At 36.3% G+C, this 26,687-nt stretch overlaps 1 protein-coding gene across 3 annotated transcripts in view; it reads right to left on the reverse strand.

Moving 5' to 3' along the window:
* The window catches only part of DNAJC1 (DnaJ heat shock protein family (Hsp40) member C1), a 198,313-nt gene that overhangs the window by 101,053 nt on the left and 70,573 nt on the right, over window positions 1-26,687 (reverse strand). For all 3 annotated transcript variants that reach the window (XM_084618548.1, XM_084618549.1, XM_084618550.1), the window contains 4 exons: window positions 9,536-9,637; window positions 8,664-8,710; window positions 1,300-1,465; window positions 214-311 (listed from right to left, as the gene is read on the reverse strand). In XM_084618548.1, the coding sequence (XP_084474674.1) occupies window positions 214-311; window positions 1,300-1,465; window positions 8,664-8,710; window positions 9,536-9,637 (413 nt within the window). The remainder of the gene's footprint in view (window positions 1-213; window positions 312-1,299; window positions 1,466-8,663; window positions 8,711-9,535; window positions 9,638-26,687) is intronic.

The following is a 26,687-nucleotide window of genomic DNA, read 5'->3' on the forward strand; positions in this document are numbered from 1 at the left end:
TGCCTCCCTGAATATTTATAAATAGCAATCATAGTGCACATTGCCAGCCTTGCTACATTCTCATAAATTTAAAAGATTATTTTTCGGTGTGGACACACCACATACAAGCATACAGGCTGAGTGTGTAAAATATTTGATCAATTTCTTTAATATCTGAAGTAGAGATTTGACAAAATTATTTAATTATGAAAATACACTAGTAACTGTTCCCACCTTTCGTTTTTGTCAGCAGCACCAAGTTTTACTTCATCTGTACTCCTACCTCCTGTCTTTTTCTTCTTGTCTCTCTTTTTTTTGCTAAGCAGTTCATCCTTAATGTAGAAAGAATTATGGTTACAATTATCATTAACATGTACTCTATGAATGTTACTGGAACTCTTCTTTGAAGGATAAACATTAGAGTAGCATTTATGCAAATTATCTAGGGTCCTACATGATTAAGTAAAATCATCTATCTTTAACAATAACTGTTGCCATGGCATCCAGTCCTTAAACACACATGAAGTCCAGCTCTGTCAGTCATGTGTATCTCCATAGCAATCAAAGTTTTCTAAGAGGAGAAAGCATTCAACTTGCCTCCTTTTTCTTTCATCAACTTTAATAATGTAGCTTGGAAAATAAAAGTAAATAGATGCTAATGTGTGAATACTGTTCAATTTATGTTTTTTTAAGAGTATAAACAAAAATTTATTGCTTTCTATGTTACGTTCGCTTGTACCATCAACTTAAAGCTTCCAAAGATATATAGGGGTGGGGGGGAAGGGAAAAATAAATACTAAAAAAATTATTTAGCTTTGACTGCTTATCTAATGAACCAGAGAACATTTATCAGGTTTTATTTTGGAAAAAACCTCCACTAAGAACAGGAAAAGCCAAAGTGAGTATGAATTCTAAAAATCAAGACCAGACACACCCAACACTTGTGAAGACCAAAAGCACGACCATGGAAGGACATGTTTCTGCTTCAACAGATGATAGAGAAAGTGTCTGCTCTCTTTCTTTCCTCTGATAACTAGAAAAAAAACCATCTTGTTCACTAATCATCATCAGTGACTGTATAAGATATTAAAATTTTACATGTTACATTCATATAAAAATTATTTCATTTTGACTTTTGAATCTAGAACATATAACTAGTTAATAAAATCTTTGCTACTAATACAACTAACGATTTTAAATACCAGAAAACTAATTTTAATGGTGAAAAAAAAGAGTAAAATCCTTATTATTTGGAAACTTCTGCAAGAATTTCAGATAAACTAATGATTGTAGTGCATTAGATTTATTACCAATACTTACCAGCTGTTTTTCCAGGTAGATTGACCAAACCACAGCATAATGACCCACTGTGAGAATAATGAACAAGAGTAATGCCAGCTCAGCATTGCTCATTTTTCTCACCCGCCTGTAGTAGAATACAGGCTGTCGCCAATCTGGTAGTCCATTGATCAGAATATCATCATACCTACAGTAGCAAATATAACAGGCTTTCATGGAGAGTTTAAAATGAAATAAGCCAACTCACTTCATGTTGAAGACAGAAATTACCACAACACCACAAAATAAAATAAAATAATAATGTAACTTTTTTGGAATACCAGGGGACAGACAGAATTCAGAATGGTATGATGTGGAAATGTTTTCCATCTCTTGCAGAAAAGGTGGTAAACTCTACTACTATTCCTGCAGCACCCCCATCTGATTCTCTTAAGAAACAGGACTTGCTGTAAAATGGGACATATGTTCTACATTGCCTATCAATCAATGGTCAGGTCCCCAGAATGCAAGTGAACAACAAGAGAAATAATTGAAATGTGAGAACCCAAGGAACAAAGTTTCAATTACTTAAGTGTTTTACTAATTAAAAACCTGAATAATGAGGTAAAATATCTGCCTCTTGATTTTCTTTCTGGTGTTATATCAACTTCCACTACAGAGTAAAATGCATGTGTAATTTAATAAACCTTCTAGCTAGGTGCACCTCCTAATTAAACTCTTGTTTATGAAGCTAGAAATCAAGGTTCACCGGATCCAGGCAACTTTGTTTATTTCTAAAGAATGCTATTGAAAAGTTAACCTGCTCACATTAAACCGTTCAATTTATTTTTAGGCTATTCACTTTTATTAATGTAACCATGTCCTTACAAAAGTCATTTGAATAAAAAAAAGTCAGTTTATTTTTCCACATTTACTCCTTGAAGTACTTTAACATAAATAGTCTTTGCCTGTTAATTTATTTAATGTACTTCAATACTGGCTTACATAACCATGCAAAAATTAAATTTCAGATACCTAACCAAAAATGTTAAGAGGAAAAACTTAGAGGAAAAAAGCTATAATATAAAACTTGAAATAGTACATTCAAGATACACAACCTGTTAATCTTAAACTGAACACAATTCATTACATATTCTAATCACACCAATTCTAGAATTAAATCTGCACTGAAAGGCCTAATTTGGTGCAACACATTGACCAAAATATTTTAATTAAAAATATTCTGAGTTAGTCGCAGGCCTAATTACAGGAATAGAAATAGGGCCTATATTGTCATGCAGGTCAGTAGAACTCAGTAGTAGGTTTTTCTCAAGTAAATTGACCGATCCAGGAATAATAGCGCAGCTGCTAAACTGCCAGTCTTGACATGTAAATCAATTTAAATGCAACAACTGCAGTAGCTACTTTGATAGTTATTAAATTGATACCTTGGAGATGTACTAAGAAATTTAAAAAAAACAAAGATTTATTGCTGGCAACTTTTTTTTAAGTGGAAAAACACTGGTCTTAAGTGCAAAATATATTTAACTCAAAAAATCTAGAAAATTTGACTTCTGATAAATGACCATTTATTTGTTCAAGGCAAGAGACATTATTAGTAATTTAGTCGGAAAAAGATTTAAAGCACAATATTCTGCTGACTTCTATGGTTACATACTAAAAAAGATGTATACCATGAAACTGTCTTCATATACATTTTCATAATTTTATAAGATTAATATCCAGAAATGTAAATTCTGATTTTACGATATATTGATTTATTGTGAAGGAAGAAAAAAGTTAAGACTTGAGGCAATAATCTGTGTGTGTGTGTATATATATAAAAAACAAAAAAACAAAAACCTACTCAGCACTTAGTTTAGGAAATGACATTTTAAACTTAAACTACTAAAGGATGGAAAACTACATATTTCAAGAGCAAACCAAATAAACACAGCCACTTTACCACTTGTTTAATCTAAAAATCATAATGCATTCTAGTCCTACTGAATAGTTTAGAGTTGAAATACAAGAAAAATAGTTTGCAAGCAAAATGATTCTATTCAATTAAGACAGTGGATAATCTGACTTCAGAAAAAAAGGTTGCTAAAAAATGTTATGTTTGCATGTGCTATTAATTTAAAGCTCTCAAAGACACATGGGGTGAAGGGAAAAGGATAAGTCTTTTTGTACATTACTATTAATTTACTAAATATTTTTCTTTCTGAAACAGTGGGACAAGTTAATTACTAAACTTAAGTTATGTGCTAGAGGGGAAAAACAAATAAGTTATGATAAAATAATGCTGCTAAATATTCATTTTCCAGTATTGTTATGAATATCAACAATGCAGTCTTATCTTCACAATATATAAATCCTATTTAACGCAAACCAAATTTAAGACAGCAGAATTTCATGCGTTAAACACTCTAAACAATACACAGTATTTACTTGGCTATGTCTAGTGTTCTGAACAACAGTCTCCGAGGATTATGTCTTAGAATCAATGCTCTATTGATTTTACTATCAATGAACATTATGGCTCACACGACTGGTCATTTTAAAGGAAGATAGCTTCTATTATAACCCATTTTTTAGAATATATACTGTTGAAAGATAAATCACTGCTTCCTATAGTAATTAAGCACTGCATTTGAAAAATAAAGCTATCATGATGATTTTTAGGGTTACAAGTGGACAGTGATCCCACAGTTACTCAAAAGCCTCCTATAATTTTGTTTTCCACATTTAAAGACATCGTTTCATTAAGAAGCATACACATTACTCAGTACTTATTTGCAAAAAAAAATAAAATAGCTGTTATGAAGGATAGTCATTCAAAGCATATGCAGCATATTCAAAATTGTATTACAAAGCATTCTTCCTTTATCAACCTATTTTAAATTACTACTCCTTACCTCTCCTTCCCACAAAATTTCATTTGATCTATCTGTACTATTTTTTTCCTCTCCTCAGATGTATGCAAGTACACATAATGCAACTTGTATATGACATATGAGAGTGCCCAGTTGTTTTGTGTGCTTTGAAATAATCAGCAATTAATAGTGGGAAATAAATAATACCAGGAAGTAACTGAATCACAGCACAAGAGAGTAACCTCATAATGAAAATAAAACTTATTAAAAATATTAATTTAAAATTTAGTACCACCATTAAGAAACAGGTGTGAAAGTGTAATAATTTCACCTACCTATAATGATTCATGTTGTTTTTAGAACTCTCTAGAATTTACAGTAGTGCAAGAAAATCAATTAATTTTGGTAGCTAATTTCAACATTACAGTATAATTATTTTACAATCATATAAAATGTTTACCATTTTTTTAAAGCCCAGGAAACTTCACGTTTCACACATTACTTCAGAGATCTGGTGTAGCTTACAAAAAGGACAATAAAACAAGTCTGAAGTAATGAAATCTTATAATTTAAAATCTAAATCTTAGAAAAAGCACCACTGAAGTTTTTTCCCCCCCATAAACTATCAAAGGCAACATGTAACGCAAATATGGTCAAGAACACTTTATATTTTCCATATGCTATGTGTAAAGTCAGTCAATTACACAAAAAAGTGCTAAGGTATAGTGTTAGAAGGATGCTTATTTTGATTCAGACACTAATGCTTGCTGTAATGAAAATCACAATGTTACAGAAAGTAGGGTGTATACACCAAAAGCTAGTTAAAAACATTAAGGTTTAAATGTATTGTTAAGACATTTGCTTAGATGTAGTGAATGGAAAAGTCTGTTCAAAATTACACATTCCCTTTCCAAATTAAAACCAAAGTAATGACTATTAGCAAGTTTAGCTTGTAATTTTACCCAATAAAAATCTTACTGGGTGAAATTCACTCCAGCACAGAAAGCCTATGCAAAATCCTATCTAGCACATAACACTTATATGTGTATTAATTTACATCAAGGGCTCTGTGAACTATACTACTGTATATACAGCACGTATATAAAGTAAACAATATTTTATTGCATATTACACACACATTTAAATTACTATTAAAATCAAAAAAGGAAAATATGAAGTGTTAATATGCTAAAGTAGTACATTCTACTGGCAAGAGTGAACCTTTCTGAAAAAGAAACAGGGTTTTTATTTATTGTTCTTATAAAAAATTACCATAATTACAAAACCTAAACTTAATTTCCCCAATACTAATTTCTCCCTACTGTTATTTACACCTTCTTGTCAACTGTCTGTAATGGACCACTCTCTTACCACTTCAAAAGTTATTTTTCTTCCCTTGCTATCCTGCTGTTAATTGATTTATCTCATTAGACTGACCTCACACTTGGTAAAGCAATCCCCATCCTTTCATGTATTTATACCTGCTCCTGTATTTTCACTCCATACACCGGATGAAGTGGGTTCTAGCCCACAAAAGCTTATGCTCAAATAAATCGGTTAGTCTCAAAAAGTGCCACAAGGACTCCTTGTTTTTACTACTAAATCTTAATAATGGAAGGCGCGTTTATTCTCCAAAATGAAAAAGAATAAAAATATAAATTATGCCTAACTCCATGTGTTAAAGTAAAATAATTTATTTTTAATCTGCTAAAAGGAGTTACTCCACTTATTTGGTCTGTGAAGTGTAACTATTGTTTCTGTATACACACAATCATTGTCCCAGACATGCAGGAAGAAAGACAAGATGCAAGGGGTGAGGTTTAATTAGGCTGCAACTTCATTAACTTAACTCATCTGGGAACTACCTGGCAGTAACTCATACAGTGCAGGTCATCATTGCTTCTTCAATTTTTTCGACCTGTTTGAGGGCTGCCATCAGCCCTCACCAATACCTGGTCCTAGCCCATTGCTGGGACCTGACCACCTTCCCCTTCCATGTGGCTTAAAGGGCTGTGGAAAGGGGGTTGGTCTCACTGTACCAGACATTAGAAACCCCAAACCCATTCCCCAGCTACTTTAGGGGATACCATCCCCTAACATGCACTACTACTTTCGGTTTATCAGTGAACCAGACTTCCTATGGAACAAGTACCAGCACCGGACACCTGTCACCTGCTAAATTCTGACAGGCCAACAGGTACAGTTCAAGCTATCTGACCAGGTCCTGAGTTGCAGTGGGGAAGCAAAAAAAATCCACAGATTGCCAGCCAATCTAAGGACATTGAGGGAAAAATTCCTTTCCAGCCCCCCAAAAGGCAACTAGTGTAATGCCCACAGAAGATCAAAAAAACCACCACCACCACCACCTCCTCCTACGCTAATCGTAGGGCTAGGTCGGGGGAGTTGCTAAGAGAAAGGGATCAGCTGGAGTGACACTACTTATATACTCTCTCCCAGGTACACAAGGGACAATGTCTTACCTGAGCACCACTGGTCAGCCCACAAGCTCATGAAATGCCTTCCCCAAACCATCAAAGGACTAGGAAGACTCTTAGAGGGGCCATTATCCCTTTTCCCCCCACACTGCTCCAGACCTTTAAGGTTGCAGGGGGGACATGTGTTATCTGGCCTCAGGCATGTCCCTTTAGAGGACTGATTCACAGGATGATTAGTTGAGACTTGCATCAAGGAAAAGCTAGTTACCTATGAGTTGGTTGTGTCTTCAGGGGTATGAATACTGCCTTTACTTACATATGTATCTGTCAGTTCAGTTTTTCAACTCAGTCCCCAATCCAAATGCTAAAGAATTCTTGAGGAACAGATTGGACAACTGGATCTTACACTGCAGATTGCATACCATTTCTAGAAATCTCTTTTCAGGTGAATATCACCCTTTCTCCTACAGAATGGCTAGTCATTCATACACACATGCTCTAGTCTAGGAGACAAAAATATCAGGAAGGCCATGCCTATATGAGAAAATTGTTCGTAATGCATCAACTTAAGCTAAACTGATACAAAGCTCCCTTAAAATGAAATAAAAGTTTCACATGAAGGTGCTGCACCAATTTCATTATATCAATTTCTAAAACGGTTTAGATAAATAGGTACAATTTTCTCAGGTAGACAGGCCTAAGTACATAATAGTTACAAGCTACTGAATCACAATTACAAGTAAAGCAAGATCATGGTATAGAAGACGTGGAGAAATTCCTAAGGAACTCCAAAGGCAAATCTTATGATAAACTCCCTCAACATTAAACTATGATGAAATAGAAAATACATTTAAAGGATGTTACCTATAAAGCAAGAAGACATAAAATTTCAGGCTAATTCATACTTTTGGAACCATTTTAAAATAGCTACTGACCCACCCCTTCTCTCTCCCCTTCCACCCAGGCCCCCCCTCCCCAGCCCACCCATTGTTAAACTTCCTAACTTTCCTTGATCTATGACTCCAAGTTGAAATTCCACAGAGGGAGGCAGAGTAGAAAACATACACAATCTAAAAAACTCCCTTAAACACATTTTCATGACTTGTTCAAAATAGAGGATTACCAGACAGAAGATAATCTCTGCTATGAGACATGGATTCCTGCCAAGATTTCTACAAAGCCAAAAGCCTTCAAGAGAAGGTCCTGAGAATCCCTGTTTAGAGAGCTGTAAACCTAAAGATACTTTACTAGAACTCCTGTGCTGGGAGCATGACTCTTTCTTTTGCCAAGTAAACCTGAAAATCATTAGTTCAAGTGGATATCCTAAACCAGATTATACGTACAGGCACATTACAGTCCTCTGGAAAGCAGTCCAAACACAAGCTAATGTCCATTAAGGCTATCTTTCAGGTACTCTTGGAACACCACTTAAGCCTCTGGGGCACTAGTCAAATATTTAAATTATACACCAGGGCAACTATCTACCACTTAAAAAAACCCCTAGGCTTATCCAGACACTAATATAATTATATGTTTGCAGTATCCTAAATTATATGCTTTTTAAAAGAAAAATATCAAAATACACGAAGCTAGAAACATTCAGGAACAGAGTACCTAATCATGTTATGGTTCCTTCTCACTACATAAGAACTAACAGGTGGGCGAAGTGGGTTATAATTCTCAACTCACATGCCTAAAATTGTAACTCACCAATTTATGGCTCTCTCCTCATGTGGACATGATCCAGAAATACAGAACTACAAATACTAATCTTTTAGAGATTGTTCTAACACAGAAAATTTCACTCCAAATACAAACCGTTTTAAAAAATGTTAAGAATCAAAGGAAGTAATCAGCTTATCTCACTGAAACATGTGTCATATACCTATATGCATTCTATTTACTTTAAATAGTAGCTAAATAAAAATTATGCCCCCACATTGTACAAAGACTTACATATGTGCTTAACTATATTCAGTGTGAGTCAGTGAAGTCAATAGGATTACTCAGAATGCATAAAGTTAAGCATGTGCATAAATTTTGTAGGATTAGCACCCATGAGAGGTTTATTTAAAAATATGCAAAGTGTACTCACCTCTTCCTTCTCTCTTCATCCTTTAAAACCTCATAGATAGCCACCAACTAAAATAAAAGCATTGCTTTTATTAAGAAAATGACTATGAAAAGGAAACAGTGAAAACACCATGCACAAAGCAATCAAATCTTAAAAACAGATTTTTTTTCCTCTCTAATATTTCAATCTGAGGTGATATTTGTCTCAAAAATAGGTAAAAAATTTCCATCAGGAATGTGATTTTTAAGTTAATAGTGTCCCTTCAATAGGTCCAAAGGTACTCCAATTATAACACCACACAGCAAGTAGCCTTCGTTTTGTGAAGTACATTGAACTGGTAAAGCTGAACTATGACAGACATACCCTATTGCTCTGTTAAATGTCAAGACTCAGAAGGGAAAATGATCAAGACTTAAGATAATTTTACTGATATCTACATTAAATGACATATAATGAAGATGGATGAGAAGATCTTTTTCCCAACTTCTATTAAAAGGCAAAGTGTACACTTACAAACAGACTTTCCCTTTTAATAGAAGTTTGTATGTATGCTTTTATGCAGAGGAAAAAGAATAAAACATTTGTTTTCCAGTTAACAGGAATACAGCTAAATATTTTAAAATACTTGTAAATCAAATGTATTCAGATACTCGAAAACTAATCTGAGTTACTGAACGAGCTACAGAACATTTTATATGACATTTGTCCAACACTAAATCCAACTAATACAGGAATAATTTTGCCCTGGTTGAAAATGACAAATAATTACAAAATTTTACTTTGCTATCAAAACTGTATTTATTCTTGATGTTAGTAAGTAAAGTTATGTTATAAAAATTCTGATCTTATTCCCCCAACCCCCCAAAAAGTATATTATAGCTTGTGTCACTTACTTGTCTAAACTGGGTTTCTGCATTTTCATCTTTGTTCTTGTCTGGGTGTAAAGTTAGTGAAAGCTTGCGATATGCTTTCCTAATCTCTGCAGATGAAGCATCCTGCAAAAACACAAAGCAAACTTTGTCAGAAACAAATTCCCAGAACCTTGTTAAGATCTGAGAAGACAGCCAACCAAATGCAGGACCTGAGGCAATGTAATTTGAGCAATCAGTCTAACAACCAAGCTATGCAGCTAGACTGACCGACATGACTGAACAATCATTCACTCTAATTCATCTCTCATCTTAACTTCTTTCATTACCATACATTCATTACAAGTTAGTATTTGCCAAAACTTTCAAACACTTGCTTTCTTAAAATTAACCAGTAAAACTTCTGCACTAATTTAGAGCTCAAAGAGACAAATTAAAAATTAATACATCTGTATCTTCAAGGAAGTCGTCATTCTTTCACAAGCTAAATTTCTAAATCTCAAGCCTTGACATATGTTTCTCCCTTAATATTATTTACCCTAATTCTCTACATATAGGATTTTCATGCAAATTCAATTTCAGTATGTCTAAAGAAATGTATTTTCTGAAGTAGTTCAGCTTGTTTTTAATTTGAAACTACCATGACTATACTGGTATATAGTTGTAATATAAGATAAGAAATCTTTTGGTTTTTACTTCTCACATTTGTGAATGATGGACTATAAAACAAAATATCAAATTAATTGCACATATACAATCATTTACTGTGTAACTACTTAAATATAACTAAGTTACTAGGATGATACAGATCACCCAGAGCAGAGGGATTTTATGAGGTTATATCTATTGCTTACTAAAAAATGCACATCAAAGTTATCATGCATGCTATAAACCAGGAATTTGTATTTAATGGAAAACATCACCAAGGCAATCTATCAGGATGGAGTATGAATGCTCAAATCTAAAGACTACAACCTAAACAGACCAAGACGTCTCTATTGTCAAAACATGCTGAGGTAAAATAAAAGTCTCATGAAATTTCAAATTTCTTGTTTTAGGATTTATTCTCTAAGATATATTTTAAGACGACTATCAGAGACTGAGTAAAAAACAAACAGATCCCTATAACCGAACAGCTGTTAGAGGAACAAAACTGAAATAAGACAATTAAAGCAACACTGTAATTAGTCTGTCAAATTTCCATTACAAACCATTGTTTTCATTACAAATTTTTCAGGTTTATAGCACCAAACTATAACTCTGTTTAAAAGTTTTAGCTCAAGAGTGAATAGATTTGTAATATATAGAGAGAGTCTTGTGTGTGTAGGAGGTAAGGGGTTTGAGAGGTAGTTTAATTATGGAATGGTAATTTTATTTTAAGATACAATTTTGTTATCCTATAACTCAAACAGATCTCTGCAGGCTATTCTCCTGTCAATAGTAATTGTTTAGAGTCAGGACCATTTAGAGGAAATTTAAAAGTTTTTTTTGTTTGTTTTTTTAAAGAAAACACCTCCTTGTATACGCACAACATTTTATTGTATTTTCAGCTAATACTTCTAAAGGTGCACAGCCAAAAGCAGAATTCTATTTGATGACTGATGGCTTGCTTCAACCCCCACCGAAGACAGTGGAAGTTTTTCCATACAGTCATGTTTTAAAGTTTTTTTTCTTTTTGAAAGTGAAGAATGGAGGGAAGAGGAACTGTGACTAAATGTTAGCATTCCAAATAATTTTTCTGTGTGCAATGTAATGTAAGTTTTCCACCTGGAAATTTAATAGAGGTATATAAGAAACTGCGAAAAGAAAATGTGCAACAAAAAGATACTTTTGAAAAATCAGAGACTTGGACAGTGACAAGATCAAAGGAATAGTACCTCCAGATTGTAAAGCCTGCAGTTTACCCTGATCCCCTTTTCCTCCCATCTTAATCTACTGTTGTACTTCATCTGTATCAAGATTTGCATTTAATTTTATTGGTGACCCTTAACTGAGTGTTGCTTCTCTAAGGGTCTGACAAGAACATTTTAAGGAGTTGTTGGAAGAATATTGTCAGAGTCAACTCCTTCAGATCTAGAAGCAGACTAACAAAGGAATTTGTAGGATTTTTTTTTTTTTTTGGTGGGTTGGAAGGAAAATTTACAATGAACTACCCTGCTCCCAAAATAAAGCCTCTTATTTGTGTAAGATTTTAAGTGTAAGGGTTGTTCTCGCTCATGTTACAGTAGTATGTTTTGAGAGCTCTCGAGTTAGATCTCTTCTATTCCCATAATTTCGGTTTCTTAGAATTAAACAGCAGAGAAAGGAAAGAGTGATTAGAAACAGTAAAGCAAATTTATTCTTAAATCTAAGTAAAACTGTGGAGTAATATAAATACAAAATTAAGTATGAAATAGAAGTTAACTTATTTACACACAACATTCTATGGTAGGTACAGGAAGTAATTTACAGACTATTTTATTTACCACCACCCATTGCTACAGTTAGAACCTCATCAACAGACTGGGCTTGTTCTCACTACAAAATGTTACTGTATTTGAATATTGTTGAAGAGAATCAAGTTAGCAGATACGATGCTGATCATGGCTTTGCACTCAGTAAAACTAGGACAAATTGTGTTCAGCATGTCAGCTAATCATGATTAAACCCTCAAATTGAGGGGGGGAAGGCAATGGGGGGCGGGGAGTAGATCAGCGATAAACCACATTCAACATCATGCCTTGTTTAGCTGACAAGAATGAACACAATTTGTCCTGGTCTATACTAATCTGAAAGTAACCATCAGTACGTCAGGTAACTCAATTCGTACAAACAAGGTTTTTAAATACAATGAAATTACGTAGCTCCTTGAGACTTTGTTCGCTAAAAAGACAGCCTTTAGGTAATGTTGGGCACCTTGAGAAAAGTCTCTAGATCTTTTTAGGGTCTGTCTTCAATGGTCTGCTGTAGCTCATGAAAGATTATGCTCAAATAAATTTGTTAGTCTCTAAGGTGCCACAAGTACTCCTTTTCTTTTTATTGATTACTAAGGCATGAGCCTTCTCTGCTATAGCACATGTTGGGTCTTCATCCTCAGTCTTCATCCACGTAATGACTCAACAAACTGTTCGGAAACAATTACAGACAGCCATCTGCCTTGCCACAGTACCCAAAAGTCCTGTTTGGTTTTGGTTAAGCATCCCACGTAAATGCAATTCTAGGCAATGTACTGAACTGTGGGAGCAGGAGCGAACTATTATACTTCTGTAATCAGACCCCAACAGCATCTTTACCGGCTGCTTTAATAGCCTTTTATTTAACAGGTCCACTTACTGCTAGCTGCCTCTCAGTCTCACCTCCTGCAATGAGGCTCCAGTGGAATCTGAGGAACAGTCAGCACTAAGAGTGTGCTCTATGCAGACAAAAGAAATAAGTAGAGGTGGGTCCCAGGACAGCCATTTGAAGATAGAAGGAAGACAGGGCAACCACATTTTCAAGAACTTTTTTTTTTTTTTTTTTTTGGTGGCTCTGGGGACTTCAAGGAGGGCTTCATTCACATTTTAGTGAAAACTGGATTCTCTCTCTTGCTTTTAAGAAAACAATTACAATTACCTAAAATGCACATGTCCAATAGTAGAGGGGCCTGTTAGTACTCCAGGCCAGTGGTTCTCAACCAGGGGCACGCAGAGGTCTTCTAGGGGGTACTCAATTCATCTAGATCAGTGTTTCTCAACCTGGGGTTTGTGATCCCCAGGAGGTTTGCGGGTGGGTTTATGGGGCTCGCAAGTGCAGAGCCAACTTTAGAGGGAGCAAGCAGGGCAACTGCCTGGGGCCCCATTTCACAGGGCGCCTTGGGAAGCTAAGTTACATGCTTCAAGTCCATGCGGTGGGGCGCAGGCTTCAGCCTGCCACCTGGGGCTCCGGCTTCCAACAAGACTCAAGTGAAAAACAGGCTCAAGTATTACATTGAAATATAAGTACAATATTTATATTCTAATAGACTTATTTTATAATTCTATGGTTATAAAGAGAAAGCAAGCACTTTGTCAGTAATAGGGTGCTGTGACACTTTTGTATTTTTAGGTCTGATTTTGTAAGCAAGTAGTTTTTAAGTGAGATTAAACTTGGTGTACGCAAAGCAAATCAGACCCCTGAAAGGGTACAGTTGTCTGGAAAGGTTGAGAACCCCTGCCCCAGACACTCAATTTATTAGAGTTGTCCCTGGCACTCTGTTTCATGTTGGCAACTATGCTTTGTCGCTGACTGAACCAGTGTAGTCTGCCATGTTGCCTTCCTCATGTGGGTATGAAGTTACCAGCATAGCACCAGCTCAGACAGTCCTCCTAAATTCAAGTGACTAGTAATTCTGTAATGAAGCACCTCATGCTTCAGAGCAAACACTGTACTAGGATACTTCCAGCATCAGGCATCCCATGGAGCATAACTGGTTGCAGCAAGAGAAAGCCTTACTAGTATAGAATTTCAAGTATAAAAGTCCAAATCCTTATCTCAATTAGCTAAAACATACACCTTACTGCCAGCATCCACTTCTGTGAGACAGCTAAAATCTCATGCTAGTTTTCTTAGTCTTTGCGCTAATGAAATCCAGCACGCTGGGAGCTAGGCTGATATGGTGGGCCTCATCAAGTTCTGGGTTGACAAATCAATTCTGGGCTCCGCTATAATCTTGGATACCAGTGAAGCATGCTCGCACATGATTTTTCAAGCACTTTAAAATTTCACCTATTGGAACAGAAAGTCAAAGACCTTGAAGAGTTCTATGTCCAAGTTTCATATTTGAGTTGTTCGTGTTGTACTCCCGTCTCAAATAAAATTATACCCTACCACTAGATTATTTAAATTGCTGCAGAAATTCTTCTTACACTTTTTTTTTTAAAGTATTGATTTGGGAAAAGACCAAGCACTGAAAATCTCAGTTCAAAAAATGAACATTTTATAATGGGAAGATGTGAAAATGGCAATGAGGGTGGTTTGTAACAGAAATATTTTCTTTTTAAAGTTCAAGAGTTTTCAGTTTTGCAAAGTGAAAACTAATGTTTCAATTAATTCTACTAATAAGCCAGCAAACAAAGTACCTAATGCTTTAAAAATAAATAAATAATTTTTGGGGAAAAAAAAAACCCCTTCTTTGCCCATCTCTTCAATTTATGACATATTGACCTGTTCACCTGATGCAAGAGTACACTGAAACTTTTTAGCAACAGTCACCCTATCTAAAATTTCAAGAGTAACAGACATCTATTTGTAAATGTTTCTAATATCTCAGGTTTCAGAGTAACAGCTGTGTTAGTCTGTATTCGCAAAAAGAAAAAGGAGTACTTGTGGCACCTTAGAGACTAACCAATTTGAGTATAAGCTTTCGTGAGCTACAGCTCACTTCATCGGATGCATCCGATGAAGTGAGCTGTAGCTCACGAAAGCTTATGCTCGAATATCTCAGTGTTCCTATCTGTAACAGACTAGAAAACATAAGGGAAATTTTTCCTTATTTTGAAAAGGCCTGAAAACTGTAAATGACAAGAATCCTCTGGGGGTTAGAACTCAAAATATAGGTCATAGGGTATGTCTACACTGCAATTAGCCACTCACAGCTGGCCCGTGCCAGCTGACTTAGGCTTCTGGAGCTCCGGCTGCATGGCTGTTGCAGTGTAGACATTCCAGCTCAGGCTGCCACTCAAGCTACGAGACCCTCCCACCTCACAGGATCTTAAAGCCTGGGCTCCAACCCAAGCCTGGCTGTCTACACAGCAATTAATCAGCCCCAGAGCCTGAGTCCCAGGCGACTGAGTCAGCTGGCATGGGCCAGCTCCGGGTTTTTAATTGCAGAGTAGACATACCCAAAATGTCTGCATCCATACTTCGAGACAGGAAACAAATGTGGGGTACTAGGAGATTGATTCCATAGCAGGTTTCATACCCCCTAATGGATGACTGATCAAGAGTTTAAACAAAAGTAATAAAGAAAACAAAGCCAGAACTGCCTTTAATTTGTTCTATATTTGAAAACCAGCCTCATAAGGTTTATTCTAATCTTAAGATGTATGAGATATTTAAGCAAGATCTGAGCCTTCTCGTACACCAGAAGTAAAACCTGTTATTTCAGTTCTTAATATTATGGACATTGCTACTTATACAGGTTAACATTAAATATATTGTAAGCTAGTGGCAATGCCCACTCACCATACGTATAAATTGACAGGTTCTTATTCACTTAAATTCTAACTAAGATTACACTGATGTTATGTTTCCTTTTTGTTGTGTTCTTGAATTACACCAAAGACACTTTCCATCTGGCCCTTATAAACCCATGCTCTGGAAAAACTAGCATTCTCTGCCAGTTTATAATTTGGGGGAGCAAAGCATAAAGGAAAAATTCTTATGCTAAAAAGTATTTACTAAAACAGAAAGTGATCAAAGCTATAATTAAAAACATTTAGCACAATGCTCAGTTATCAGCCATATTGCTGGAAAAAGTGGGCAGAAGTTGAGGATAACTAATTGGTTTAAGAACTATTTTGTTATACATTTAGCCTTCAGATAAAACAATCATGGGTCTAAAATTCAAAGGCTTCAGCACAGACTCCTATGTGTCTGGACAATGCACTTGCAAACATTCACTTGGGACCTTTTCAACCGCGAACATTTGTGCATTTAACTGATGGGGTTTCCAAGTGTATATTAAATGACATATGAGTAGGACACTTGAATATCTGTAAGAATCTGGGATCTTGCCACCCAGTGGAATCCATAGACCTGAGTTAGGTGCCTAGGCTCACTATACAATGGATGGGGAGAGAGAGGCGCATAAGAGTGGGATCCACAAAAGTCAGCATTCTAAGCAGGGAGCTGCCTAAACTAGCCATTAGGAAATGCTGAGGAGAGGGGTAGGCTTAGGTGTGAGATAGACGTGTGGGTGCCAAGACTGAGGCAGCTGTACGCCAGCTCAGTGGCAGAAAATTAGGGGACTTTAACAGTATACATTTAGACACCTACAGGGTTAAGTGGAAGCTAAGAAAGGTTTTGAGGATCTCAAATGTTGGAATAATGGAGCTTGAAGTGGCATTTAGACATCTAATTCCTTTTGCAGATCTAGCCTTATCTAATTATTCAAGCCCCACACCATTTCTTCAAGTTACTGTACATTGAGCACACACTTTGGGATCTCATCTTTAGAGATTTTACTAATAAGTTTACTCTAACAAGAATTGCTAAAACTATACTGTACAACATCACCTCATTTCCAGCAAGTCTACTTAACATAGCTATGATTACTAATTAAGATTAAAAAAAAGCCTACTATAGTCCCAAAACTATTCTTGGTGAAAGCAATACAGATCAGATATTGCCACAGGCACTCTGATTAGGTCACAAGAAAAAAAAAATATCTACACAGTTTGCAGTTACCAGTATATAAAATTCAAATCCTAAATTGTTCCCTTGGCAGTATTGCAGTTATACAATAAGGCTCAGTTGCCTACTACAATTTAGCAACTGCTTCTAAAAGACAAAATTGTTCAATTAATCTCAGGTTTTAAATACGACTGCTAAAATCCACAAACAGATGGCATTACAATCATTAGTAACTGGAATGCAGCATAGTCTAGAGAAACAAATGCGTTGTTGGATGTTAGACAGTCTTGAGTTCCAATCGAGGCTGCTATTGATTTGCTGTTTGTCTGCACTACTTACCACTCTGTAAAAAGGGTATAATATTGGCATACCCATTTCACTGCACTACCAAGAGAATAAACTTGTTACTGCTTGTATAGTACTTGCAATAAATAAAAGATTAAACATTATGGTTAAGATTATTAGAGTTTTTTTAAACCTAGTAACAAACTACCAATCAGTTTTGTAAAATATTGTTAGTAGTTATATTTTATACAACAGATTATCTGATCATTGTAGGTGGGCTCTGGCCAGAGTTATTAAAATACTTTGAGAAAGAATCTTTTTGCTACCATTGCTTTCTCTTGAATTTGTCACAAACAAGGTGGTGGTGGTTTGTGCCAAGAAAATGTAAACAATAATAGTGAAATGATCATTAGGAATCATTTAAGAACACCCTTCTAGATGTTCAAAAAAACCACAATCCAACAATTGAGGAAGAAAATCATGTTTGTTAAAAAGGTGACCTGGTTTAGAGCAGAAGTGAAGGCAGCTATAAAAGTAAAAAAATAGTATATAACAAATGGAAGAAAGGGGAAGTTGATAGTAATAAATATAAATCAGAAGTTAGGCACTGTAGAAAACTGATAAGGGAAACAGAGACAAGGAGAAATCTATGGCCAGCAGAGTTAAGTACAATAATAATGAGTTTTTTAAATATATCAGGAACAAAAAGAATCCTGACAATAGTATTCCACTACTATATGGAAATGGTAGAACTATCATTAATACTGAAGAAAAGGCAGAAGCATTCAAAAATTTTTCTGTTCTGTATTTGGGGAAAAAAGATCACATGGTCTCATCATATGATAATAGCACTCTTAATTCCAATAGCATCTCTGGAGGACTTTAAACAGAAGCTACTAAAGTCACACATTTTGAAATCAGCAGGTCTAGAGTACTTGCATCCAAGAGTTTTAAAAGAGCTGGCTGAAGAGCTTGCTGAACCATTAATATTAATTTTCAATAAGCGTTGGAGCACTGGTGAAGTACCAGAAGACTGGAAGAAATGTTGTGCCAATTTTTAAAAAGGATAAATGGAATGATCTGGGTAATTTTAGACCTGTCAGCCTGACCTCAATCCTGGACAAGATAATGGAGTGACTGATATGGGACTCAATTAATTATCCTCATTTGATTTTTTTTAATGTAATTAATCCCAATCAACATGGGTTTATGGAAAATAGAACCTGTCAAACAAACTTGTGGGGTTTTTTTTAAATGAGATTATAAATTTGGTTGATAAAGGTAGTAGAGTTGACATAATATACTTAGATTTCTGCAAGGCGTTTGACTTGGTATTGTGTAACCCATGCCTGCACAACATTAAAAACCAATATAAAATTAACATGGCACACATTAAATAGATTAAAAACTGGCTAATTGATAAGTCTCAAAATGTAACTCTAAATGGGGAATCACCACCAAGCAGGAGTATTTCCAGTGAGGTCCCAGAGCAATCAGTTCTTAGCCCAGACTATTTAAGATTTTTATCAATGACCTTGAAGAAAACAAAATCATCACTGCTAAAGTTTGCAGATGAAACAAAAACTGAGGGGGGTGTAAATAAGGAAAAGGACAGGTCACTAATTCAGACCAGTCTGGATTGCTTGGTAAAATGGGTGCAAGCAACAGTATGTGTTTTAATATGGCTAAATGTAAATGTACACATCTATGACAAAAGAATGTAGGCCATATTTACAGGATGGGGGATTTTACCCTGGCAAACAGTGACTCTGAAAAAGATTTGGGGATCATGCTGGTGGATAATCAGCTCAACATGAGCTTCCAATGTGATGCTATTGGCAACAGAGCAAATAGGATCTTTGGATGCATAAACAAAGGAATCCAAAGTAAAAGTAGAGAGGTTATTTTACCTCTGTATTTGGCACTGGTGTGACTGCTGCTGGAATACTGTGTTCAGTTCTGGTGCCCACAATTTGAGAAGAATGTTGATAAATTGGAGATGATTTACAGAAAAGCCACAAGAATGATAAAGGATTAGAAAACATGCCTTATAGTGATTGACTTCTTTGAGTCTATCTATTTAGACTAAGAAAAGACAAGGTTAAAGGATGACTTGATTACAAGTCTGTAAGTATCTACATGGGGAACAAATATTTAATAATGGGCTCTTCAACATAGCAGAGAAAGCTATAAGACAATCCAATGGCTGGAATTTGAAACTAGACAAATTCAGATTGGAAATAAGGCGCACATTTTTGACAGTGAAAATAATTAACCACTGGAGCAATTTACCAAGGGTCATCACTGACTATTTTAAAATCAAAACTGGATGTTTTTCTAAAAAAGATCTGCTCTAGAAATGGTTAGGGAAGTTCTATGGTCTGTGTTATACAGAAGTTCACAATAGATGATCACAGTGGTCCCTTCTGGCCTTTGAATCTATGAAATGCAATTTCCTCATTGCATATGAGTTTCTTACTGTGAAATGGGTATACGCTATAAAACAATGTATTATCTTCCTATTCACCAAAAAACAGGTATTTAAGTTACATCAGTATGTTACTAAAAATGTTGTGTCAAAAGTTGTGGATAAATCATGACTGTAGCTCTCCTCCCTTACCCACACAGACATTTTAATGTTATCGGGGATACACGGGACCATTCAAATTTACAAAACATACTTATGTGTATATAACCAGACAGATATCTTAGCTGTCTACTAATTTTAATTTTACACTGTCAGTGTTGAAGCCTAAAATCTGACCTTTTTATGCAAAGGCCTTATTCTTTAGTGGTAATATTAATAAGTGTCACAAAAACCAAACAACTTTGGTAATAGGCAGATGTGCTCTGGGTTAGCAGGTTGCAGAGACAAAAATCGATTACCCTCATCACCTGTGCAGGCTGATGGAATGCAGCGTGACCCCTCTTACAGCTACTATTCCAGTAAATAGGTTGAAACAGCAACTGCAGAAATTCTGCACCCCTTTCAACATAGGTCCTGGGTACTGAATCCATGGAATTGTGGAACCGGTGTCCCTTCTTCCTCAACTCCTTTTGGTACTGGCATAATGTGCTTTCACAAAGCCCCTCTCTGCAACACATGAGTGTTCAAATCGACCTGCCTTCATTGTTTCTCTGCCCACTTTTCCCTCTCCCCACAATCTTACCATGGGAACCAACTTGAGGGCCTTGCATTGGGTTTCAACGAATTTCACACCATATTCTCTTTCTAAGAAATATTTTCCTTTTTTTTTTAAATTAAATATCATACCAACATCCTTGCATTTCAAGACATTTACATTCTGTGCACGCTCACATAGATCTGGCATTTCCCCCAACCACTCAGCATTTGAGTAATTTTCTTGAAGGACAATCACACCTGTACTGATGTTCTTGCCCACAATAATTGCCCAATGATAGGAGAAGGAAAAGCAGTAGCAGCATGAAGCAGACATAACCAAGCACTTTCCTAAGAGCAACAACAATGTCCTGGACCAGCAGCACAATGCAGGGAGGAGGAGGAAAACTGGACATATTGAGATAAATTCAGAAAAGCGAGTGAGACAAGATACACAGAGATGACTGGAAAGAGACACATAAAATGGTGTACGGTGAGAGGAGAGGAGAGAAGATAACAGCAATTTAGTGGGAGCACGTACATTTTGACTCCATGTGCCAAACAAGGGCTAGGGACACGATGGGAAGAGCACACTAACACCACCAAATATTTCCACATCAGGTTTTTTCCCCATTTCAACGGGTAACTGTGAACATGATTAAATATTTTAAAATTATGAACAGCACCTTGGCAAAGTTTTACACAAGCATTCTCTGCATCATAGGTCAGATTCGAAGATGATGTAAAACCTATAGAGCTATGTCGATTTACATCAGCTGCAGCTGAGAATCTGGACCCATAGGTTTATGGCATGATGGCAGTTATCCATTTCACTTTTACGAATTAGGCTCATTGTTACATATAAGAAACAAACCACTTAGTGACAAAAAATGTCCTTCTGTGGTACATAAGCAAATCCAATTGTGTATCTATAACAACAGTACCATGTGTGGCTACATATGGATTCCTTATGGAGTGACTTTACCCAAGAGAATAGTCAAGATATTATTTTCCCAAAAGAACAGTTTCCTGTTATACAAATATATATAACAGGAGATTATTCTCTTGGGAAAAGTAATTTTCATATCTAATGAACCCCCTCTTGAAATCATAGATAAATACTAAAGGGACTGAAATAATCTCAGCTAAAAAAAGTATAAGAACCAGATATTATTCTACATGAGATCAGCCAACAAAATGTAGGTCCACTGTATTACACACACGCGCGTGCGTGCGCGCAAAAAGGAGATTTTTTTGCTTTCTTAAACACAAGGCAGTGAATCTTCTTTCATTTGGCACACCCTACTAGAAATAAACATGCCAGTTAAGAGATTGCCTGTTATCAGATTGTCACAGGAATACATTGAGCTGGTTTGTATTTCCCTTTTATGAGTTGCTTTAAAACTTAGCAGCATACAAAAGCACAAAAACATTTTTGAAAATTTTTAGTTTCTCCAGGTTTCCCTGCTGCGCTGTTATTCCATTTAAATCAGTGTAATGTTAGGAGGTGCATGGATCATTCAAGCAGCACAGCAGACAAGTTCTGCTTTCTGGACATACCTGTAATATTCAGGCATAGACAAGCAGTGAATTTAAGTTTAACTTATTTTACAGCCATTCGGGAAAAATGATGGGTCCTTTAGAATCAAGTGCAATAAAAATAAAGCAATTAAAACTGGACAAAGAGCCACATGGTAAAAAAATTTAAGCCAGCAGACATCTGTTGACAGCTGTTCTCTATAAATGTTCCCAGACAATGCTTCTGCTGGTGGGTGGACCATCACTATTGGTTCCTGGAGGGGTACTCTCCAAGAATGCTAACAGGGACTTCTCACCTGAGGAACCTAGCCCCAAAACCAGCTTTCCTCAGCAGTTCGTCAAACTGTACATTTGGCAAACTCTAGGGTATTGTGCAAAGCTTATCTGTTCACCAGGCCTTTAACTAGCATTGGGTTGCAGTGGGTATCTGCAATAAAGGAAACAAAGGAGCAGTATTTTAAATTAAGTCTGATATAGGTGACTTGATTTTTTGTTTGTGGGTTTTCCCCCTTTATTTATTTACTATGACACACCCAAATGCATTGTAATATATCATAAAAAGCTAATACAATGGGATCCTGTTCCAGGACCAGAGCTCGAACACCCTACCACAATACAAATAAACTCAAATTTCAATACAATTTTAACAAGTACGTTTGTTATCCACTCATAGTTTATCAGATGTGGTAATTGATATGGTTTATACTGATCTTTTCCCTTGTATTCCTCTGAAGTGCGAATGTCATACATCCTAGTGCTGATTAGAAGGGGCATATTACTTCATAAAGTGTGCCTTCAGGCACAACTGTGCTTTAGACTGGTCTAAAATAACTTAAGGTCTTGCTCTAACATTCTTCATGTTACCAGTACACTTCAATGTTATGCCAATTACTTAAACTATAATTCTTCTTTTCTAATGGGGTACCGTTAAAATACCAAGTTACAAATTCAGGATTGCCTGTTAACCTCTTAAGCAAACATGAAGATGAGAATAAAGGAATGTTTAAATGACTTCAAAGTTTAAATGAAGTCAGTGGGGCTCAGCATAGGTGCTGGGGTCCACGCTTACAGTGCTCACTACAGGAAGAGGGCCTTTGTCCCCACCATTTCTCCGACTGTAGTGTGCCCGATTCTTAACTTCTTCTATATTCTCCATGCCTATCCGTACCCATTCTGTCCTGTAACCCAGCTTCACTCCCCCCTCCAAAAACATACTTTTAAAAAAGAAGTTTTTAAAAGTTTGTACCTTGGTAATTTTAAGACATAAAAACATATGTATCTGCATAACTAGATATTTGTAATACTAGTGCTTATTTTTCCTTTCTTCTTCAGACCACCCTATTTGATGCTCCCATTTTTGTGTTTCCAGTTCTGTAATTAAACTGTAAACTCCTATGGGCACAAAAGATGTTTTATTTGCTTGTGAGGTGTTTAGCACACTTTTGGGTGTTCACAAATATTAACAGGATACACACATTCTTAGAGAAGAGTTAACAAGAATACACAATAGATCCCATGATAAATAAAGAATATCAATTCATAAACAGAAAACTTGCAACTTGTTTTTTGTTAAGTCTAGCAGTTACCTAGTCTACTAGTTACCTAGTAGCCAGTTAGTATTTACATGGTAGCTAATCCACAGATATTGATCTTTCCGAGGGTCATTTTTGCATAAGAATTAACAATTCATTAATAATCTCTCCAGTGTATTAAAATACCAAGCCTTTCATCAGGCAAACACATTTCATCCCTCTTTACTTGTTTTTACCTTAAAGCCAATTAGCATCAAAAACAAGCAAATCACAGTTTCTGGTTTCCTTTATCCTTTAAGCATAAGGATATTGATTCATACACCCTGGTTTTTGCATGGTTGCCTTCCAGTACCCTAGAAGCTTAGCATTTCGGGACCTTTTCCACCAGCCGTTGCATGCTCCAAAACCCACCTCAGACCAAAGAAGACAGAGATACAACATTAGCTGTTGAAGGCAGCAGCGAAGTTTGACTCTCAGGGCTTGTCTACATTACCCGCTGGATTGACGGGCAGTGATCGATCCAGTGGGGGTTGATTTATTGCATCTAGTCTAGACACGATAAATTGATTGCCGAGCGCTCTCCAGACAACTCCAGTACTCCACCAGGGTGAGAGGCACAGGCAGAGTCGACAGGAGAGCGTCAGCTGTCGACTTACCGCAGTGAAGACACCGTGGTAAGTAGATCAAAGTACATCAACTTCAGCTATGTTATTCACGTAGACCAGGCCTTAGGTAATTCTTATAATTATCCCTTTACACTATTTCATCACTGCTAGTGCAAAAGAATTTTCTCTTCTGCCACCCCTCCTGTCTGAAACAACATCCTCCTCCCCAACAGTTCATTTTCAAACCCAATCTGAAAATTTCTTCTCCCTGGTCTAGAGAGAATTTGATCTCTCTCAATGCTGTTAATTTCATAATGTGAATGCAGACATGGTAAATTTTCCTCTAGATGTCCCTCTTGTACTCTCAACTCACGTTTAACCATGAGAACCATTCCAAGGTTTTTTAAATGGTCATGACAGTCTAATTTTCTGAATTAAGGAGAGAGTGGGAACACTGGGACACATGGGCCGGTTAGGACACTTGCACAGAACCAGCCCACATGACCCCATCTCTCCACACTGGGAATTTTCCTGTTTTCCCCTAATGTTTGTTTCCAATCCTGACTGACAGGGGGAAGCAGCTCAGAGCAGCAAGTACTTCCTGGCATGGATCCCAAAGTCAGACCACTGAATCTGCCAAGGCCCAAATGTGGAAAGCAACATGTGAAAAACCAAAAATTACGAACACACAAAAATTAATCATGAGGAAACTTAAAATGCTGTGGGATTCATTCATATATAAACCATTTTCAACAATAAAGGTGAGAGGACACCAAATTTGTGTTGCATGTATGTAACTCTGGGACTGAAGTAAGTGCCATCTCCCAAAATAAGGTACACTTGAGAAGTACACCCAGAGTAATGAGTGAGGAGGTTTGGGTTACAGGGAGGCTCACAGTCTGCTGAATGCTTTTCCTCCTGAGGGTTGTATGGAATGGGGGGCAAAGAACAAAACAGGGAGTTGGAGAGCTCTTACTTGAGAAAAGGGAAAAGAGATGGAAGATCAGTTGTATTCAGCCCATTTTCCTCACCTCAGAATTCTCTGGGTGCACATATTTGCTCTTGGTGTTAAATGATGAAAGAAACAAAGCTTTGCACAAACATGAAAGTCTTAAAACTTATTAGAATGAAACAAAGTGTTTCACACACTTCTTGCCAATCTTCCTTTTATGGGGGCAGCAGAGGATGGGCAGAAGGATGGAAAGTTAAACATTTAATTCAAAGAGACTGACCAACTCCTCCCTCCCAAAAGAGAACCTTTTCATTTCTCCATTTTACAAGAGAAAAAAAGTAATTATGTTCTCACCTTTAAAAACTACACTTTGTTCTGTGAATGAAGCTGATTTAACTTATTCAAAAGCTAGATCAATAAGATAACATTTGACTTGTTCTAATAATTATTAAAATTCCACCAGTCCTTAAAACAAAGACAGGATAAAATTTCCAAAAGTGCCCAAGTGATTTAGGAATCAAAATCCCATTTTCAAAAATGAATTAGCCAGTTTGAGATATAAGACCTTAAGACACTTTTGAAATTTTACCCAGAATGCTTCATTCACTTGGATTAGTTATATACACAAATAGTAGGTCTCAAGTCTTGAAAAATTCTCATATATTGGATTCTGAATTAATCTCCTCTTGCTCCACACTCTCTTATGCTGCCCCTCACGTTCGGGAGATGCTCCCTATAAAACCCACAAAACTATTTCATTATCCTTCTTCAGAACCCTCCTTAAAACTCTTCTTTTGCTGTGACGCCTACAAAAAACTTGACAATGGATACACTGCTATATGGTGAGACCACTGTATCACACTGACTCATTGTTTCCTTGTTCTTCCCCATTTATCTATCAGTCTCCATGCGCTGTCTTTCGCTTTATACTTAGACTGTAAGCTCTTTGGAGCACAGACTCTTTTTGTTCTTTGTACAGCAGCCAGCACAATAAGGTCCTGGTTCATAACTATGGCTCTTAAGTGATTCAGTAATACCAATAATACTAGTAGATTGCAGATTTAAAATCCCACAAAGGATTTTTTTTTTTTTTTTTTTTTTTAAGATCAGATGCTTTTGTGCCTTGTGACACATGAGGTTTCCCAGTATTTCCACCTTTGTCTAATGCCACATTTCTTGCCTCACTGTAGTATGTTTCCATGATAGTGTCATCTTTCTCAATGGTTTTCTTATGTCATCCATTGTCCTCTTTTCCATTCTCCACCAAGTGGTATTCAGTCAAAGGCTTGTCTAGGAATATGTTTTTTTGACATCCATACAATGTGTCCAAACCACTTGAGCTTTCTTTCTTAAATCATGGTCTCTACAGTCTGTTGACCTGTTCTTTGTAATACATCAGCATTACTTACTTTATCCCACCAACAGAGACCAAGTTTTCTCCACAAACATCTCAGATGGAACGTGTTAAGTTTCCTATTGTGGGCTTCTAGTATTTGCCAACAAGTTTAGTTGCTATGTTAACCATCTTTATTTTGGGAATGGGGGGGTGGGGAGGGGGAAATCAGTGCTGCCTCCATGCTAATTTATAAGGGTTTGCTTTATTACTTTAAAATCCTCTTTATGCCTATTTTGCATAGTCATGATTAGAAAAAAAATATTTTTCCTCAACTTTTTTTATGGCTGTTAGTAAAATAACTGCTGATGATCCTGTAAACTCAGAGATTAAAGGAACCCAACTAAGTCTCCTCTAGACCAGTTTCTTTACTCCAATAACTTTTCTCCATGTGGAGTA

This window comes from Lepidochelys olivacea, assembly GCF_965140295.1.
Source record: "Lepidochelys olivacea isolate rLepOli2 genome assembly, chromosome: 2".
Taxonomy (NCBI): Eukaryota; Metazoa; Chordata; order Testudines; family Cheloniidae; genus Lepidochelys; species Lepidochelys olivacea.